This window comes from Eschrichtius robustus, chromosome 19, assembly GCF_028021215.1.
Source record: "Eschrichtius robustus isolate mEscRob2 chromosome 19, mEscRob2.pri, whole genome shotgun sequence".
NCBI lineage: Eukaryota > Metazoa > Chordata > Mammalia > Artiodactyla > Eschrichtiidae > Eschrichtius > Eschrichtius robustus.
In genome coordinates, this window is record NC_090842.1 from 60038413 (window position 1) to 60057795 (window position 19383).

Consider the following 19383-nt stretch of genomic DNA (forward strand, 5'->3'; position numbering starts at 1 on the left):
GAGTCTCTACTCTCCAGTGAGAACACGCTCCCCCTCAGCGCGCCCAGACCTGCCTCTGCCCCCTGAGCCCCCGGCCGGCCCTGGCCTGCGCCTTTAAGTGCCGGCGGCAGGGGGCGGGGTCTTGGCGGCCCCGCCCTGCCCGCCCCTCCCCCTGACGTCCCTTCCTCCCCGGCCCCTCCACCGCCTCCCTCCGCCGCCGCCCGGGCCGGCTCCGCGCCCCCTCCCCGGCCCCCGCCTGCCCGCCGCCCCCATGGCGCCCCGGGCCCCCGCTGTGCGGGACCACTAGGACCCTCAGCATCCCCTTCCCTGCCCCGCCCTGCCCCCTCTCCCACGGCGCGAACCCGGGTGTCCACGGCGCCCAGCTTTTGAGCTCGCGTCCCCAGGCCGGCGGGGGGGGAGGGGAAGAGAGGGGACCCCGGGACCCCCGCCCCCCCCCCCCGACCCGGCCGCCCAGTCCCCCGAGACCCGGAGAAAATGTCTTCGCGGACGGCTCTGGCCCCGGGCAACGATCGGAACTCGGACACGGTGAGTGGGGGCCGGCCCCTTGGGGAGCCCCGGCTGGGTCCGGCCGCCGGACCCCTCGCCCTGCTGTGTCCCTCGCCGCGCGAGCCCCTACCCTCATTTCCCCGGCCCGGCCTGGCTCGCCACCCACCGACCCTCGCCTGGACTTCCAGGCCTCTCGACCCTCCCCCACTCCTCAGCCCAGCCCGACCCCTGGGGGCGCCCCTCTCGCGGGACCCCTGTCTTGTCCCTCTGCAGACCGCTTCCGCTCGGGTCTCTTCCCTCCAGGAAGCCCCCTCCCCTGCCTTGCAGGAGCCCCTCCCTTCTCCAGCGGGTTCTTAAGCCCCTTCCCCTCCAGGCCTCCCGCATCCGACAACGGGCCCCCTTCCGGATTTGCCGGGCTCTTGACCCTAAGGCCCAGCCCCAGCCCTCTCCCAGGAAGGCCTGGCCCAGTCCTGCCTCTGGCCTTCCCTGTCTGGATCTGGGTGCCGGGCTCCCCAGGATCCCCCCCGTCCTCTCATTCCCAGCTTTCTGGCCCTCCGGGATCCTCCCGGCTCCTGTGGGCACCCCCTCACAGGAAGCCGGTTCCACCTTTCCTGGGCCGAGGGTCCTTTCTAGCTTGTTCAAGGTCTCTCCACTTCTAGGCCTGGTCCCCATCTTCCAAGCAGCGCTGTCCCTGGATTCCCAGCATCTCCAGTCCCCCCAGATCCCCCCAGACCCTCTCTGGTCTCTTCCTCTCCCAGGAAGCCTTGGCCTCCAGCTTCCAGGCCCCCAGCTCAGTCTCGGATTTCTAGGCCCTGAACCAGTCTGACTCCAGGCCTCATCCTCCCTGTATCAACTTCTCCACTTCAGGCAAGCCCCCTCCCCAAGCCCCCAGCCCCTTGACCCCACTCCTAGGCCAGGCCCCTTCTCACAGGATACTACCTCATCCCTTAGCTCTCCAGGCCCGCATCCCTTCCGCTGCCCCAGGGCCTCCCCCTTCCTTGCCAGGGGTCTGGCCTCCCAGGGAAACCCCCTCCTCAGCTTCAGAGTCCTTCCCCAGCTCACAAGGCCTGGCCCCAGATTCTTCTTACAGAAAACTCCTGGATTTGAAGCCTCTGGTCTTGCCCTGGCTCTAAGCCCTCTTCTCTTGGGGTCTGTCCGCTGGGAGCTTTCTCCCCAAGTTCCTAGGCCTCTTGACCCCCACCAGGCTCAGCCTTTATTCCTTGGATCTGCCCCTTGCCTGGGAAGCCCCTTCCTCAGGATTTCAGGCCCCTGGACTTTTCTCTGGTTCCAAGGAGTGCTCCTAGAAACCCCTTTCTTTGACTTCTAGGAGTTTCCTCAAGACCCAGGCCCCTGGCTCAGGTATCCTTGGCTCCTGACTTCCATTGTCCCATGGCTTGGACCCTTCCCACTATTCCCAGGCCCCCCTGTCCCTACACCACAGCCAGGAACAATCCCAGAGAGACACCCCCCCCCCCATTTCCCTGATTTCTGGTTACTCTCACTGCTTCAAAAGACCCTCCCACCAACCATTGCCAGACTCCTCCCCAGCTGGGGTCTTTGCCCCTTTCCCCCAGGCCTTCTGCCAGGTCCCTGCCAATCCTCAGCCACCCTCACCCCAGATCCCCACCAGAGAGATTTGTCTCTGTCCCTTCACTTTGTAGGACCCTGCCTCATAGAGATCCCCCATCACCACCACCACTGCCGTCACGACCCATCATGCTGTAGGCCAGACTCTGATTTGGAGTCTTCGATGAGAAACCCACCTCTCCCCCACCCCACCCCAGTCACTCCAGAAAGTGACAAGGAGCCCACAGGCCTGGGTTCAAGTGCTGCTTCTGCCAGCCACTTTGCACTGTGACCTCAGGCAACTGGCTCTCGCCTTCTGAGCCTGTTTCCTGCCCTGCAAAATGGGGTGATGGCTTGAGTCCCTCAGAGGGTTAGTTGAGATGATAGGGGCAAAGCCTGACACATAGGATGCACTCCACACATGTTCGCTGCTATTGTGACTGTGGATGTGAGTCAGACGGCCATGGATCCTCAACCCAGGGCTGTCATTAGTTGTTATTTGAGCTTACAGACCCACTCCCTGCTCGGAGCCTCAGTTTCTTCACCTCTGAATGGGATTGATGGTAGCACCTCCCTGTTAGGGACGTTATAAGGAGCCAAAGAGACTATGCGAGTGAGATGCACAGGGCCAGGCCTATTGTAGCTGCTATTATTATTGTTGTTGTTGTTATGACTTTGATTTTTCAAAGACGCGTAAGTTCAAATCTAGTGTCTGTCCCTCCCTAGCTGTGTGACCTCAGGCAGGTGACCTCACCTCTCTGAGCCTCAGTTTCCTCATCCGTAAAACAGGGCTTGTATGAGCACTTCCTCCTCCTCTTATTGTTCAGATTTGTGCATCATGGGGACTTGGGGATGGCTAATTCTCCCCTCTCCTCCCAGCTCCAGTCTGTAAGACCTGCTTGTCAGTCCTGGCAGAGGGTCACCTCTCTCCGTCTGGAATCTGAGGTCATAGCCCCCTCCTCTGCCACTTGGTTACCATGATGACAGCCATGTGGGGTCATGCTCCCCGACCCCAAGTTCCAGGCCCCCCACCACCCAGCCTCTCTGGAGGTTCCCTAGCAACAGACCCGGTGTTGGGGCACCAGCCGGCGGGAGGGAGTCAGGCCAGCTGGTGGTGCCAGCCAGTTTTAGCTCCCGCCCCCGGCCCCTGAGGGCCTTGTCACCCACTGCCCCAGCTGCCCCTTGCAGGGGTCCCTCAGCCAGGCTGCCTTCAGTGGGGTGCCAGCCCAGCCCCAGTTGGCTCCCCTCGTACCACCTGCTGGGGATTCTTCTCCAAGCCCTTATCTGGGTGAGAATCAGAGGTCTTATCTGCCAGGATCTCCAACTCCCTTCCTGCCCTCCCCGGGAAGGAGGCCTGGGGTTGTGAGCAGCCCGGTGGGGGATGTGGGAAAGAGCTGGGAGCTCAGGAGTCAGCAGACCCGGGTTCGAATCCTAGGCACTCTGCTCCATCTGCCCTGTGACCTTGGGCAAGGTACTTAACCCTGCCCTCAGCCTTAGGGTCCCCATGTGGAGAGTGCGGGTCATAATTGGACCCACCTTGGAAGTCAGGTGAAGGCACAGTAGGCAGCAGGCATGTGGTTAGGGCTCCGGCAGTGGCGGCTGTCTTTCTGCCCCTTGTGGGGAGCATTACCTTTCTGCTTCTTATGAATGAACTGTGTGACCTTGACAAGGCACCGTCTCACTGCAAGCCTCAGTTTCACCTCTGGAATATGGGGATACAGGTGCCGCCCTCATTGGGCTACTGTAGGAATTAAATGCAGATGAGGTGCTTTAATGCCCAGGATTTGGCCAATAGTAAAGCCTATTTAATAAAAATGACAGGAGTGTGAGACGGTGTGGCACGGCAGCGGTGAAGACATCAACTTGGGGGTAAACTGTCCGGGTTCAGGTCCCATCTCTGAGCCTCAGTTTCCCTACCTGTAAAATGGGAACGATGGTGCCTTAATGGCCAGCGCTCATTAAATGGTGATCCTCATCACCGTTAAGTGGCCCGGCAGATCCCTGCAAGGAGCAGCCCGGGTCCTCCTCTTCGTTGCCTACATGGCCTTCTGTCTTCCTCAGCTCCCTGTGTCCTCCTGCGTCCCACCCCCAGCTTTGGGAAGGGCGCAGGGATAGCCCAGGGTCTGAGCAGAGCCGTCTTGGCTGGGGCCCCTGTCACCCACACCTTGGGCCCCAGCGCTAAAAGGGAGGCACAGTCCCTGGGGCTCACAATCAGGATAGGATAGCCAGGAGCAGGCAGGTGACCTGCGGGGGAGAGAGGCCCAGGGGGGACAGGATGGCAGGAACACAACGTCGGGGACAGATCGCGGTGTAGCGTGGGAGTCAGCGGGTGAGGGCGTCGAGGGAGCAGGAGCGGTTCACAGGCACGCCCACCGCAGTGAGGAAGCAACAAAGTTTCCCACAGAAGGAAGGTTAACAATGTGCGGCTACAATGTCAGGGCGAAATGAAAGACGGTTGGTTACAGTGCTTGGAGTAGAATTTGGGGCGGTAAGGATCAGAAGAAAGCATTGCAGGCAGTAAACTGGAAGTCAGGTGTTGAAATATGGGCTTGCCATAGAATTGGAGGGCTGGATGGGGACGGTGATGGATGAAATGGAATGTTGGAGGCAGTGAGGGTTGGGGTAGAGGGTTGAGTCCACACTGAGCCGGCGTTGATTGGGGGTTGAGGGCTGCAGCATTAGGATGCGATATCTTGGAGCTGATGGAGGGCCTAGTAATTAGAAAAGGAAGCTGGGGGAGTGGGTAGACTGATTGCAGGGAGGGCTGAAGAAGGGACCTGATATCTGGGGTCCCAGGTGCTGCAGAGTTGGGGGAGCCCCAGCATCTTTGTTCTTGGAGGTGTCTTTTCGCAGAGAAAGATGGGGGACCCAAAGCCTTCTCTCTGGCGTGGGTTTGAAAAGTGCCACGAGGGGACCAGTGGCTGTGGCTGGACTTAATCGCCCCAGCACACAGGTGGATTGGATGGGCGCTGCCCACCTCTCATGCTCCGTCTCCCCCGCCCAGCATGGCACCCTGGGCATTGGCCGCTCCTCGGACAAGGGACCGTCCTGGTCCAGCCGCTCCCTGGGTGCCCGCTGCCGGAACTCCATCGCCTCCTGTCCCGAGGAGCAGCCCCATGTAGGCAACTACCGCCTGCTGAGGACCATCGGGAAGGGCAACTTTGCCAAAGTCAAGCTGGCCCGGCACATCCTTACCGGCCGGGAGGTGAGTGAGGGGAGAGGGCGGGGCTCGGGGCAGAATCCTGCAGCCCTCGCACTTGGTGGGAGGTAGGGAGAGGTCAGGCTTGGCCCTCACTTTGCTTTGTGACCACATATAACTCCCTCACTCTCACAATAGAACATTTCGCATTTTCCCAGAACAGCTCAAGTAGGAAAAGGGAGCCAATTTCAGGCATCCCTGAAATTGTTGGGCTGTCTCAGATCACAGACAAGCCATGTGTAGTGTTTCTAAGAAGTCGTATGGTTTTTGTATCTAAACCTAGGCCACCTCCCTGTTTTAATGGTGGACTTTGGTTCCACCAAATCTTACAGTGATCTTGATTGAGAACACAAGAGGCTTATTCATATCTACACAGTCTCACTCTCCCCACTTCGCCTTCCAGGCTGGGTATATGTACTGAGTATGGCAACATTATTGCAGAAAGGGAGAGGACGCATCTAACTCACACTTAATGGGAAAAAAAAGATGGTGGGTGGGTTTATGACCCCTCTGCACCTCTTTCAATTTTAGAGAAAGTAACTGGAGCAATTCATCCTGCCTTCACACTATCTGTGCCATACATACAAAAGTCACCAGGCCCCAGTGGTTTTATGGGCAAATTGTATCAAACATTTCATTTTTATGCTAATACCTCCAGAGACTAAAAAAAGAGGTTCCACTGCCAGACAGATTTTATGTGCTCTTTGGTGACAATAAAACCAGATAAGGCATAAAATTGTGGGCCCGTCTTACATGTGAATGTAGGTACAAAAATCTTAAACAAAATGTTAGCGAAAAGAATCTGACAGATCAATTAAAGAAAGCTGTGTGGTGGCAAAGCTGGGTTTATCCGAGGGATGCACAGTTCTTTTCAAATTGACAATTTATTCATGTACTTCACCACATTCACAGATTCAAGGGCAGAAACCATATGATCATCTCAATACTGGCATAAAAAGTGCTTGACAAGATTAAAAACTCGTTTGTGAAAATATGAAGAAAGCTAAGGGACCCTCTTCCCCCACAAAGAGCACATTGTTCCTCTCATGTGGTCTTGAACGTGATTCCAGGGTTTTCTAAGGGAACAGAGCCTCCCGAGGGAAGAGTTCTGTAATCCAATGGATCTGGGGTGATTGGGGGGGGTGACCCCAAAACCCTTTGGGAAAACTAAAGACCTAAGCTGGATTACGGCTTTTGAAGTGCTGTACCCCAGTGTGAAATTCAAAATAAAAACTTAACTAAACTTCAGGATAAGTACAAAGAGGATTCAGTAACGTTCTGATTTTTCCCCCATGATGACTACCTCAAAGCTCTTTCAAAGCTATCTATAGATTTTAAGTGTTTAGGAGGTTGACTCTGTCAGGCTGCATAAGTTCAAATCCCAGCCCACAAACTTACCAGCCAAGTAACCTTGGCCAAGTGACTGAACAGCTCTGTGCCTCGGTTTCCCCATTTGTAAAATGAGGATAATCTCATAGGGTTGTTGTGAGGATTAAAAGAGTTCTCATTTGTAAAGCGCATAGACCAAGGCCTGGCCCATGTGACTGCTCGGTAGATGTGAGCTCTGGTTATTATTTCTTGTTCCACAGTTTGTGCCTTCAAAACAAAGATGTGATGGGTGAATGGTCTGAGATGCCCTCCCAGAGGGGCCCCTTCAAGGTCTCAGTCACCCTCACACTCACTCACACAGGCCCTTGGAGCCGCCCCACCCAGGCCCCATGGTGGTATAGGGGATATACTTCCCTGCAGAAGTAAGGGTAGCACTGGACATGGTAAGAACAGCATGTGCAAAGGTCATGAGGCTCAGAGCCCACATCCACTAAGAATGGCCCAGGTTGAGAGCTGTCTCTGAAAAGGGACAAAGGAGGGATATCCTAGGCTGATCTGGGTTGGGGGAACCTTTCCCAGCTCGAGGGCCTGTGGTACCTTGACCTTTCCCCCCTTTCTTCCGTCTCTAGGTCGCCATCAAGATCATCGATAAAACCCAGCTGAACCCCAGCAGCCTGCAGAAGGTGAGGGCCAGGGCGAGGGAACAGGGCAGGGGCAAGGTTGGGAAGAGGGTCCTCGAAACGGCCCACCCTCATCTTTCTCTTTCTTCCTTTCTTCCAGCTGTTCCGAGAAGTCCGTATCATGAAGGGCCTAAACCACCCCAACATCGGTGAGGAGGGGAAGGGAGTGGGCTCGGTGGATACCAACCAGGACACTTGGGAAAAGAGAGTCGGGGGAGGAGAGAACTGGCTGTTATAGTAATTAGAAAGACCTGTTTTTTTGTAGCAGTATCCCTGCTTCCTGGCTGTGTGACCTTGGGTGAGTCACTCAACCTCTCTGAGCCTCAGTTTCCTCCTGGGGGGGTGATAAGAGGGCTTACTTCAAGGTCATTGCGAGGACTGGGTAAGGTCATGCATGCAGAACACTTAGTTCGGAGCTAAGCTGTGGGAGCTGGTCTGATTATTGTTATCGGCAGCATCCATTGTCATTGCCATTATCATTAGGCAGAGTGGAGAAAGTGGGGTCTTTACAAAAGAAGCAGGATTTAGCCTGGCCTGAATGCGGCCGTAGCATTTATACATCCATTTGTTTATATATACTCAGTGAATATTTATTGAGTGGCTGCTTATGTGCCAGACTGTGGGGCACAGCGGTAAAGAAAACAGGTACAAACCCCTGGCCTCATAGAGCTGACATTCTTGTGCGGAAGTGGAGAAGGTGGTAAAGTGGGGCCAGGGAGTTTGGAAAATCTTGCCACCAGTAGGGAGCCATCGAGTGTTCTTGAGTAAGGGGTGTTATGGTCAGCACATGCGCAGGTACCAAGTGCTGGTGGAGGGTGAGGGGTCTCTTCTCTTGTAACTCCCCACCCCCATCCCCCGGCCATTGCAGTGAAGCTCTTCGAGGTGATCGAGACAGAGAAGACGCTGTACCTGGTGATGGAATATGCAAGTGCTGGTGAGGCTCCTCCCCTCCCCGCCCTGCTCTCTGCGCCCCCCCATTCCCCGCCCTGACCCCGCTTGACCTCTGCCCTGCAGGAGAAGTGTTTGACTACCTCGTGTCACACGGCCGCATGAAGGAGAAGGAAGCTCGAGCCAAGTTCCGACAGGTTGGGGTCACGGCTGCCGGTGGGGCTGGGAGGGGAGCCCCAGTCTCTGGGGATGAGGGTCTGATTGCTGGGTGTGGGTCTGGGCTGTCCAAGGACCTGGGGGCATGGCTTAAGGCAGGGTGGGGGTGAAGGTGGAGAGCTGGGTGGCTGTGGGCGTGCAGATGCCCAGGTGTGAGGATACCTAGATGGAGGGATGCAGGTACCCAGGTGGATGGGCAAGAGGGTCAGGCATGAAAGTGCCCAGGTGTGCCAGTGTCAGATGTGTGGGTTTGAAGGTGTGCCCCGTATATAAGAGTGTGCCTAAGAGGGCACACAGGTGCCAGGGTGCTGAGGTGTGTGAGTGCCCAGGTATAGAGGTGTGTAGCTGTGTGGGTAAAAGTGCATGTGGCAGCCGGGGTGTATGGGAGAGGGGGGCCCAAGTGTGGGTATCTTAAGTTTGTGGGTAAGAGGGCACACAGATATGTGGGTGCCCAGGTGTGTGGGTAAGAGGGCCTGTGGTTTCAGATGTGTGGCAGAGAGGATGCCCAGGTCTGGGCACAGAGGTTGGTGAGCAGGAGAGTGTACGGTGCGAGGATGTCCAGGTGGATAAGAAGGTGTGTGAATGTCCAAGTGTGTGGCAGTGAGGGTGCCCAGATGGGTAAGAGGGCGTTCAGGTGTGAGGGTTTGGTGGGTGACGAGATCTGAGCGAGGGTGTTGGTCCGGGACTGTCCAGCTGCTGCACGCAGCTGTACTGGGTGCGCGGGGCTTAAGCCCTGGTATGTTGGGCCGCGTGTCTGTCTATAGCTGTGCGATGTTCTCATGCGTGTTTCTTGACATGAAGGTCAGGAGGGGCCAGCCCTGTTGTCTTGGTGCTGATGTCCTTGCTGGGAGGGTGTCCCAATGTCTGGGTGCAAGGATGTCCAGGTGTCCGGGTGGAGGTGTGTGTCTGTGCAGGTCCCACATCATTTCCTGCTGTGGCCGAATTGGGGGGTGGGGAAGGGCACCAGCCTCACAACCTGTGCTTGGGGAGGCCTGGAGTCCAGAGCTCAGTTGAGGGGCGGGTTCATGGGGTCTCTGAGGGAGGCTGAGGGGTTTGGGAGCCATAAGTAACTGACCTCCCCTCCTCTCCCCTCCCCTCCAGATTGTATCGGCTGTGCACTACTGTCACCAGAAAAACATTGTACACAGGGACCTGAAGGTGAGCCTCCCAGCTCAGCCCACAGACCCCTGCTTGTCCCCAGCACCGCCCCCCCCCCCATCCCCTGGGGTGCCCTGTACCCTCCACCATATTCCCCTCCCTTTTGTCTTCGTGCTCCTCCCTCAGCATCCAGAGCCCCTTGACTGTTTCCCAAGCTTTTGTGGCAAAAACAAGGCCAGCTGATGGGGGAGCAGGTGGGGGGTGGGGGCAGGAGGAGTGAACAAAGGGAAAAGAAACAAAGTGTCCCCCGACCAGCCTCAGACGGTTATGTGCCTCCCGGACAAGGTCACTGGAATGCAATAAAAACTTAGTCACTCCCGGAGCCTCTGGAGACTTCAGAACATTCAGGAAACTTCAAGAATTGAGATCTTAGAGCCCCAGAGTCACACAGCCTCCAGGGTCTTAGATTCACAGGCATCTTTGAACTTGAGAAGGACCTTTGGGAGGGCTAGTGCCCCTCGGGGAAGGGACTGAGCAGGGCCTCCCCCCACCCTCCCCCCACTGCCTGGCCGAGCTGAGCAGGGGCAACTCCTTGTCCCAGGGCCCCCGCTCCACAGCCCCACCCAGAGAGAACCTCCTGTCTCAGGACTTCTCGTCCTAGACCAGCGAGAGAAACATTTGTCTGGTGCGCATCAAGTTGTCTGTTGTCTTCACCGTGATTTCTTGAGCATCTACTGTGTCCCAGGCCCTGGTCTAAGTACTTAAGGAAGTGCTTCTCAAGGTTTCTGTAGCAAAGGACCAGGTTTGTTTGAGTATTTTCAATGCCCAATCCACTGTGGACAGGTACTTTGGTAAAGTATAGTAAAAATGAAAGGAAAAGAAAGACGTGCAAAATACAAGCCCGATTTTTAAGATGATTATTCATAGATTCAAAAAACATAAAATTCCACTGTCAAATTGCTGTAGACGTTTTGAAGCACTCCCTCTCTCTGTACTGCCCTGATGTCCCCACACAACCCCCTGAGGAGGCACCTTGGAGGCTTCTGAGTTTGCCCTGCCAGCGGGGAGCCATCCATGGTGAACAACCTGGAGGAGGCACCCCCCCTGGTGGAAGGTCCTGGAAGTGGCTGAAAGGGGATTTGGGGATACAGTCTCCAGGGGGACCAACCACGGGGACCAACCCGGAAGTGAGGTTGGGGCTGAACTGCGGAGCCTCAAATGCCACGAGGGGGAGTGTCACCACTGAGCAAGACGGAGATGCCAGTAGATTGAGGTTTGGGGGAGATCCCTCTGAAGTGTGTGTCTGTGTGGGTTCTATCCCTTCGTTGGGCCAGAGGTGGGGAAGGGTGGTACTGAAATGCAGCAGGAAGTAGGGAGACCGGGAGGAAGCCAGAGATGCTGGGCTAGGGAAGGGCGGTGGTTGGGCGGGGCAAGGCACGGGCAGCAGTCTGAAGGGTGGATTCATGCATGAATTTGTAGTCAACAAGCTGGAAGAGGCGGGATGCCGGAGGCTCCTTCCACGCTCGGGCTGTGGAGATGGCAGGCCTCTTTTGGATTCCAGCTCTGCCACTTTCATGCTGTGGGCATGAGGTGGCCTCCCTGAGCCTCAGTTCCCTCCCCCCACGAAATGGCAAATAACAAACACGTGCCACCAAAAACAGACAAAACCTCATAACAGTACAAAGTATTTCTTGAGTGCTGACTCTGTCCCATGTGCTGTGGTAAGCACTTTCCACTTAACCCTGCATCCGCCCATGAGGCAGGTGCTATAATGACCCTTCAGTTTACACATCGGAAACTGAGGCACAGAGAGAGCCGGTAATCCACCCAAAGTCACGCAGTGAGTGAGTGGTGGAGCTGGGATTTGAAGCTAGGATTCTTCCAGAATCTGTACTTTAACCCCACTGTATGTAGCCACTCTTATAAATGATAGTCTAAAAGCCCGGCGCATAGTAGGTGCACAATAAATATTATATAAAATGATTGTTTTCATTTTTGTAAGTCTTGAGCGATCCGTCCTCATTTTTTTTCTGCTGGGTGAATTGAGGCTCTGCGAAGGGCAGGAGGTTGCCTGAGGACTTCCAGCTCTGCAGACCACACGGGATAATAGAGCTAACGTTATATAGCACTTACTGGGCATGAAATATTGTTCGAGGACTTTGCACGGAATAATTCACTTAATTCTCAAACGTCCCCGTGAGGTGGGGGCTATGATGATCCCCATCTTATGGATGAGGAAACTAGGCCCAGAGAGGTAAAGTCACTGCCCAAGGTCACACAGGGAATAAGGGACAGGGCCACAGTCGGACCAGGTCAGCTGGCTCTGGCGCCGCACACGTCCACCCTCTGCCCTCTCCTTGCCTCGCAGGCCGAGAACCTCTTGCTGGACGCCGAGGCCAACATCAAGATCGCCGACTTTGGCTTCAGCAATGAGTTCACGCTGGGCTCGAAGCTGGACACGTTCTGCGGGAGCCCCCCGTACGCCGCCCCGGAGCTGTTCCAGGGCAAGAAGTACGACGGGCCAGAGGTGGACATCTGGAGCCTTGGCGTCATCTTGTACACCCTCGTCAGCGGCTCCCTGCCCTTCGACGGGCACAACCTCAAGGTGCTGGGCGGGGCTGGCACGGGGGGCTGTGACTCCCCCCCGGGGAGGGTCTCTCTGGCCCTCACAGTCGGGCCCCCAAACACCTCTTCTGCAGAGGGCTGGAGGGGTGGGGCCGAGCTCACAGGGCATGACGGGGGTCAGGTAGGACCCAGGTCCCCCCAGCCACACGGCCAGCGCAAGTGGACCAGGCTGTGTCGGGGTTCAGGGTGTGGGCTTGGCCGCCAGCAGGCTTGGGTTCAAATCCCGCTCACTCACTCATTCATTCAGGACATAGTTATTGCTTACCGTCCACGGGTCAGGCTCCGTTTGAAGCTTTGCTGACACAGGGTGAACAAAAGAGACAGAAATCCCTGCCATCATACATGCTGCTCCCCAGGCGATCCTTGAAAACACTCTAAGTGGGAAGAGCTGGTCACAAAAGACCACCCGCTGTGGGCTCCCTCTCTGTGAAATGTCCAGAATAGGCAAATCCACAGAGACGGAAGGCAGATCAGTGGTTGCCTAAGACTAGGGAGGAGGTGGGGGTTGGGCTACAGGGTTTCTTCTGGGGGTGATGGCCATGTTCTAAAACGGATTCTGGTGATGGTTGCAACAACTCGGTGAATATACTGAAAGCCGTTGAATGGTGCACTTAAACAAACAAACAAAAAATCCTGCTCTCATGGACCGACATTCTTGCAGCAGAGCCAGGCAGAAAATAAAAGTAATAAGCAAAATATGTAGCACGCTAGATGCTGGCCAGTTCTGTGGAAGGGGGTGGGAAGCGTGGGGTGAGTTGTAGTGTTGGGGTGGATTTTTTTTTTCCTTTGAACTTTTTGTTCTGAAACACTGCTGGTCAACAGAGAAGTTGTCAGCCTAGAACAGGGGACAGGTGTGTACCTTTCAGGAGATGCTCCGATTGCCTGTGGCCACGTGTGCCATGTGAGTGTCTGTATATTCTTGTGGTACCGCTGTCATCACCGTTACTGATGGAACACATGGGAGTCAGTTGCAGACACAATGTCCCTTCATCCCTAAAGGCTGCATACAGCAGGGATCTCATGAGACGCGGCCTTTCCCCATCCACGATCACGCTCAGGAAATCCAGCGCTGACGTGTTCCCGGCCTCTAACCCATGGCCCATGCTCGGGTTGCATCAGTCATCCCGAGAATATCCTTGGCAGCCGTGTCTTCTGCTCCAACATCCGCTCAGGCGCCCTCATGGCGTTCTGTTGTCCTGTCTCTAGTCTCCTTTCATCTGGAACAGTCCCTCCGCCGTTCTTTGTCTTCCATGGTACGGCAGTGATGAGTTCAGGCCAGTCATCTTGCAGAAAGAACCTCCCTCAGCCTGGGCTGCACAGTGTGTCCTCACGCTTGGATCCAGGTGGTGCATTTCGGGTGGGAATTCCTCAGCAGGAGTGCTCAGGCCTGCTTGATGTGGCCGTGAGGAGCCATCAGGGGCTCAGGGAGGTCACTGCCGAGGACAGGCCAGCAGAGCCCTGAGTGATGAGGAAGGGGACCCCTGTGTCACAGTGGCATCGGCCAAGCAGCCGACTCCGCCGAGCCTCAGTCTCCACCTGTGTTCAGTGAGGACCCTAAGGTACCAACCTCACAGCAGCGATTTGAGGACTTGCTGAGATCACAGAATAATCTTTCTGAGCCCCAAGCATGAAGCCAAGAGAACTTTCCAAAGGGCCAGACCAGCCTCTCACCTGCCCCAGGCCCTTGTCACCTCCTGTTGTCCCAGTTTCCCCACCAGGCACTCCAAGCCTTGCTGGGTGAAGGAGACATGCAGCTGGGGGCAGATCCCTGCTCTATCATTTACTTGCTGAGTGACATTGAACAAGTCCCTTCCTGAACCTCCGTTTCCCCACCTGTAAGATGGGGACACTTACAGCCAGACTGGGTGTGTGAAGCCCTTCACAGGGACCTGGCATCTGCCCAGGGTGTCACGCTCGGGAGCTGCCCTGGTGGTGGTGTCAGTGGCCTGATGGCTACTTCTCACCATCACGTGACAGAGGCGGCGTGGAGTGGTGGTTACACAGCACAGGCTCCGGGGCTTGACTGCCTGGCTTTGAACCCTGGCCCTGCCACTTTGTGGCTGCACAGTCCCAGAGCAAGTGACTTAACCTCTCTGGGCCTCAGTTTCCTCGTCTGGAAAACGGGGCGTCATAACCGTGCTTCACAGCATCCTTGTGAACACAGATGTCATGTGTGTAAAGCACTGAGAACGCGGCCCAGCACCGGGTGAGCGCTCTGAAAGCGATCCTCATTGCTATGAAATATTCACGACCCTTCAGGCTGTGATGATCTGCAGGCTCCCCAGGCACAGGCCTCATCCAGCCCTTTCAGGAGAAGCCCCCGGAGGGAGCTCCCAGCCCAGGCCCTGGCAGAGGGCTCCTCCCCAAGAGACCCCTTCCCCCATTCACCCTGCCCTCCATTTTCTGTCTACCTCGGTTCTTATTTCAGGATGGAAGGGTCTCTCCCTAGTCTGCCATGCCATGGAGCGTGGAATTTATTTTTTCTTTCATAACCTTGGCAGGGCCCTCCTAAAAGGCCCTTAAAAAAAAAAAAAAAGTCAGCATATAAATCAGTGCTCATTCTTTGAAACTGCCAGGGCCTCATAGCTTTTTGGAAAGACAAATGGGGGATGGGGGGCAGGATGCCCCTCTCGCCTCCCCTCTTGTAAACCTAGCATTAAAAAAGCACTTGCGGGGACTTCCCTGATGGTGCTGTGGTTGGGACTCCGCCTGCCAGTGCAGGGGACGCAGGTTCATGCCCTGGTCCGGGAGGATCCCACATGCCACGGAGCAACTAAGCCCGTGCGCCACAACTACTGAGCCTGCGCTCTAGAGCCTGTGAGCCACAACTACTGAGCCCACGTGCCACAACTGCTGAGGCCCGCGCGCCTAGAGCCCGTGCTCGGCAAGAAAGGGAGGCCACCGCAATGAGAAGCCCATGCACTGCAACGAAGAGTAGCCCCCGCTCGCCGCAACCAGAGAAAGTCCGCCCGCAGCAACGAAGACCCAATGCAGCCAAAACTTAATTAATTAATTAATTTTTAAAATAACACTTATGGAATCCGTGACGGTCCAGTGGTTAGGACTCCGCGCTTTCACTGCCGAGGGCCCAGGTTCGATCCCTGGTCCTGGAACTTAAGATCCCACAATCCACATGGCACGGTCAAAAAAAAAAAGGTACTTGCTCTGGGCATGACTCGTGCTAGGCATTTACTTCTACAAACTCACTCCTACCCTAGCCTGGGAAATGAGTGCTGTGATCCCTGTTTACAGATACGGAAACTAAGGCCCCAGAGGCTGACTCATCGACCCACCTCCCCTCTTATCTGGCTTATAGAACTCACCCTTTCTGTAAGATTAACTCAGAGTGAAAAGTTATATCGCTTTTTAAAAAAACTTTTTTGAAAACTGCTGCATCTATGACAACGTTCCCATTTTACAGATGGGAACCGAGGTCGAGAAAAAGTGGTGGGGTTTTTCCCACTGCATCAGGGCTGGGACTTGGAGCTCCTATCACTTTTGTCGGGGGATTGGGAGAAAGATGTGTGTGTGTGTGTGTGTAATGAAAACGGGTGGGGAGGCGGGGCGGGCCCCCTCCCCCAGTAACCCCGTCCCCCCAGGAGCTGCGAGAGCGAGTCCTCAGAGGGAAGTACCGGGTCCCTTTCTACATGTCAACAGACTGTGAGAGCATCCTGCGGAGATTTTTGGTGCTGAACCCAGCGAAACGCTGTACCCTCGAGGTAAGCTAAGCCTCCAGCCCCACACCCCTCCCACTGAAGCCTTCTTGGCTGGCACTATTCCTCTCCCGTGCCCGACCTGCTGCTGGAAGGTGAGGGGAGACAGGCAGCCCAGGAAAAGGCTCCCAGGCCCGTCCTGACACTGCCCCCCAAACAGCCTCGCCCACTCCCCGACATGCCAGTAATTAGCTAATGAGCTCCTAGAGTGATTACAGGGTGCCAGGGACCCAGATGATGCGGAGGAGGGAGGGTGGCATCAGGAGGCTTCAGCTGGGTGGGTGAGGGATGGGGCGAGGAGGTGCTAGCTCTCAGGAAGCTCTTGATTCTGGGGTGCTAGGCCTTGGAGGTGGGGGCGGGGCAGGGCAGGAACCCCATCTGGGGGCCTACGTGGGAGGTGGGAAGCTATATTTTTCCCAGTTCCTTCTGACATCTCTCTTTCCCCTTCCCTGTCCTGCTCCCGATTCCTGTAGCAAATCATGAAAGACAAATGGATCAACATCGGCTATGAGGGTGAGGAGCTGAAGCCATACACAGAGCCCGAGGAGGACTTCGGGGACACCAAGCGAATCGGTGAGGGTCAGGGGGAGCAGAGCCATAGGCCGCAGAGCCAGGGGTGGGAGCTTCCCAGCACCTACCCCTTTGGTTAGTGCATCACAGAAGTTTGCAAGGCAATTGGAGAGAGCAGAGAAGTCTGGCCTCCAGTCCCTGCGCCGCTACTTTCTAGCTGTGTGACCCAGGGCCAGTGGCTTCCCCTCTCTGTGCTTCTGTTTCCTCATCTGTAAAACAGGATAATCAGAGAACCTATCTCATAAGTTTGTTATGAATAGTCAGTGAATGGATTTATATAAAGCACTTATATCAGGCATGTAATAAGTGCTTTTGTGTTAACTTTGACTATTAAGACACAAGAAATCACAGTCACTTCCAGAAGAGTTTGGTCAAAGCCATCAGTAATCTGCATGTTTGAGAAAAACTCCCACCTTGGCACATGCCTCACCCTCCACCCGTTTGGTCCCAGTCCCTTCAGCCTGGAGCCCTTGGACATTTGACCCCAAAAGCATTAGCCCTGGAAGAGCCCCTTAGGAACTATCCAGTAACCTTCATTCTACAGCTGAGGAAACCAAGGCCACCATCAGATCTGACTGTATTAATCAGGACTTCCTGGTTGCAAGTAACAGAAAACCCAAGCCATTCTGGCTTAAACCAGATAATAATAATAGGTTGAACCATGTGTAATTGCCATTGTAATAGCTCAAAAAATTTTAATACCAGCAATTTCATGTGTTTTAACCTAAAAGTGATGTTATTCATTCACATAACTGAAAAGGCCAGGGTATATCAGCCTTCAGGCACAGCTGGATCCAGGTACTCAGAGACAGTTGTTAGGGATCTTCTCAGTGGTGGCTTCTTTCCCAGGCAGCTCTCCCTGCCAGGAGCAAGCTGACAACAGCATATCCTAGTGGCCTGGACACCCCATCAGGAAGAGAAGCCACTTTCCTAATGTTCCAATAGAAGCCCTAGGGCGGTGCCCATTGACTACTCCTGAACCAGTCAATTTGACCTTGGGGATGGAACACTTTTATTGGCCAGAACTGGGTCATATGTCCACCCTAACCAGTCACTGTGGCTTTGGGTATGGAGCATTCTGATTGGCCATACCTGGGTCATCTGTCCACCCTGAACCAATCAGTATGGCCTTGGGGATGGAACACTCTGATGGTCCAGACCTGAGTTATATGCCTGCCCTTGGGGCTTGGAGCAGGCAGGAGTCAGCCAGGTGATCTGAGCTGGGAAGAAATGTTGTTCCAAGGAAAATCAGGGTGCTGCTGGCAGAAGGAGGAATGGATACTGGACAAGCCAAAGAGCAGGCATTATGTGATGCAGAAACGAGTGGAAGGGAAGGATCTGGGGAGACTGAACCTCCTCTCCATCCCCCTCTCCCAGAGGTGATGGTGGGTATGGGCTACACGCGGGAAGAAATCAAAGAGGCCTTGACCAGCCAGAAGTACAACGAAGTGACTGCCACCTACCTCCTGCTGGGCAGGAAGACTGAGGTCAGAAGGCGTCAGGGACGTTTGGGATGCGCGATACCCGGGGTGGTGGGACTTCTGGGGCACAGGGGACAGGGTCTGAGGTTCCTCGTCTGTCATCTTCCTGCAGGAGGGTGGGGACCGGGGCACCCCGGGGCTGGCCCTGGCACGGGTGCGGGCGCCCAGCGACACCACCAATGGAACAAGCTCCAGCAAAGGCACCAGCCACAGCAAAGGGCAGCGGAGTTCCTCCTCCACCTACCACCGCCAGCGCAGGCATAGCGACTTCTGTAAGTATCGGCCCCGCACCCTCACATGCCATCCCTGGTCCCAGGGCCTCGGACCTGCATTACATCAGGGCTCTCTGGCTGGCAAGCAGCAGAAACCTGCTCGAGCCAACTGCAACGAAGGGGGGAATGTCTTATAAAGGTGCAGGGACATTGCATGAAATTTGGAGGCAGCCAGACTCAGTAAGGGATTAGAAGCTGGAAAAGCAGCCAGACCCAGAGCAGACACTCTGTGTCTTGCTTCTTCTCTGCTCGTCTGGGTTTTTCTTTCTTTCTTACATATCCTGCCTTATCTTTTTCCCAGTCTCTTAACTCCTTACAACTCGGTTTTAGAGGCCAGCTCAAATAATAGCTGGAATCTCTTTGGTCCACTTGATATCAGGGTCCAGTTGGGATTAATCCACTTGACTAGGACACAGGATGACACATTGTACAAAATGGCTGCTGAGAGCCTGCCCTCTGGCCTCTCCTCCTTACTTACTAGTGGGAAGGGAGTGGGCAGACACCTGATTGTATCCCACATTCTGCAACTAACAGATATCTCATCCCCTGCAGAAAATAGACCCACCACCACTACCACCACAAATGAGACATGGGAACTTCCAGGAGGTCTCTTACCTATACCCTCAACAAATGTTAATCATCCCCACTATTTTTTAACAGCTTTATTGAGATATAATTCACATACCTTTAAAGTGTGCAGTTCAGTGGCGTTAGCATAGTCACAGATTTGTGTATCCTTCACCACAGTCAACTTTAGAACATTGTCAATACCCCATAAAGAAACTCCATAACCCTTAGTCATCTACTTCAAATCTCCCATCCACCCCAACCTCCAGCCCCTGACAACTACTAATCTATTTACTATCTCTGTAGATTTTCCTAGTCTGGACATTTCATATAAATGGAATCATACAGTATGTGACCTTTTGTGACTGGATTCTTTCACTTAGCATCATGTTTTCAAGGCTCATCCGTATCGTAGCAGTATCAGTGTTTCATTTCTTTTTATGGCCGAATAATATTCCATTGCATGGATATGCCATATTTTGTTTATCCATTCATCAGCTGAGGGTCACTTGGGTTGTTTCCGCCTCTAGTTACTGTGAATAGCATTGCTGTGTACATTCATGTACAAGTTTTTGTGTAGATCTGTGTTTTCATTTCTCTTGGGCATGTACCTAGGAGTGGAATTGCTGGGTCATATGGTAACTCTACATTTAACAGTTAAGGAACTGCCAAGGTGATTTCCAACTTTCCGTT

At 54.8% G+C, this 19383-nt stretch overlaps 1 protein-coding gene across 2 annotated transcripts in view; it reads left to right on the plus strand.

The window, feature by feature from the left end:
- The first annotated feature begins 202 nt into the window (after nt 1-202).
- MARK4 (microtubule affinity regulating kinase 4) overlaps nt 203-19383 on the plus strand; it is a 29377-nt gene continuing 10196 nt past the window's right edge. For both annotated transcript variants that reach the window (XM_068527518.1, XM_068527519.1), the window contains exons 1-12: nt 203-525; nt 5057-5257; nt 7210-7263; nt 7361-7409; nt 8129-8194; nt 8275-8345; nt 9466-9522; nt 11831-12067; nt 15687-15806; nt 16274-16373; nt 17748-17857; nt 17964-18123. In XM_068527518.1, the coding sequence (XP_068383619.1) occupies nt 475-525; nt 5057-5257; nt 7210-7263; nt 7361-7409; nt 8129-8194; nt 8275-8345; nt 9466-9522; nt 11831-12067; nt 15687-15806; nt 16274-16373; nt 17748-17857; nt 17964-18123 (1276 nt within the window). In that variant the 5' untranslated portion in view covers nt 203-474. The remainder of the gene's footprint in view (nt 526-5056; nt 5258-7209; nt 7264-7360; nt 7410-8128; nt 8195-8274; nt 8346-9465; nt 9523-11830; nt 12068-15686; nt 15807-16273; nt 16374-17747; nt 17858-17963; nt 18124-19383) is intronic.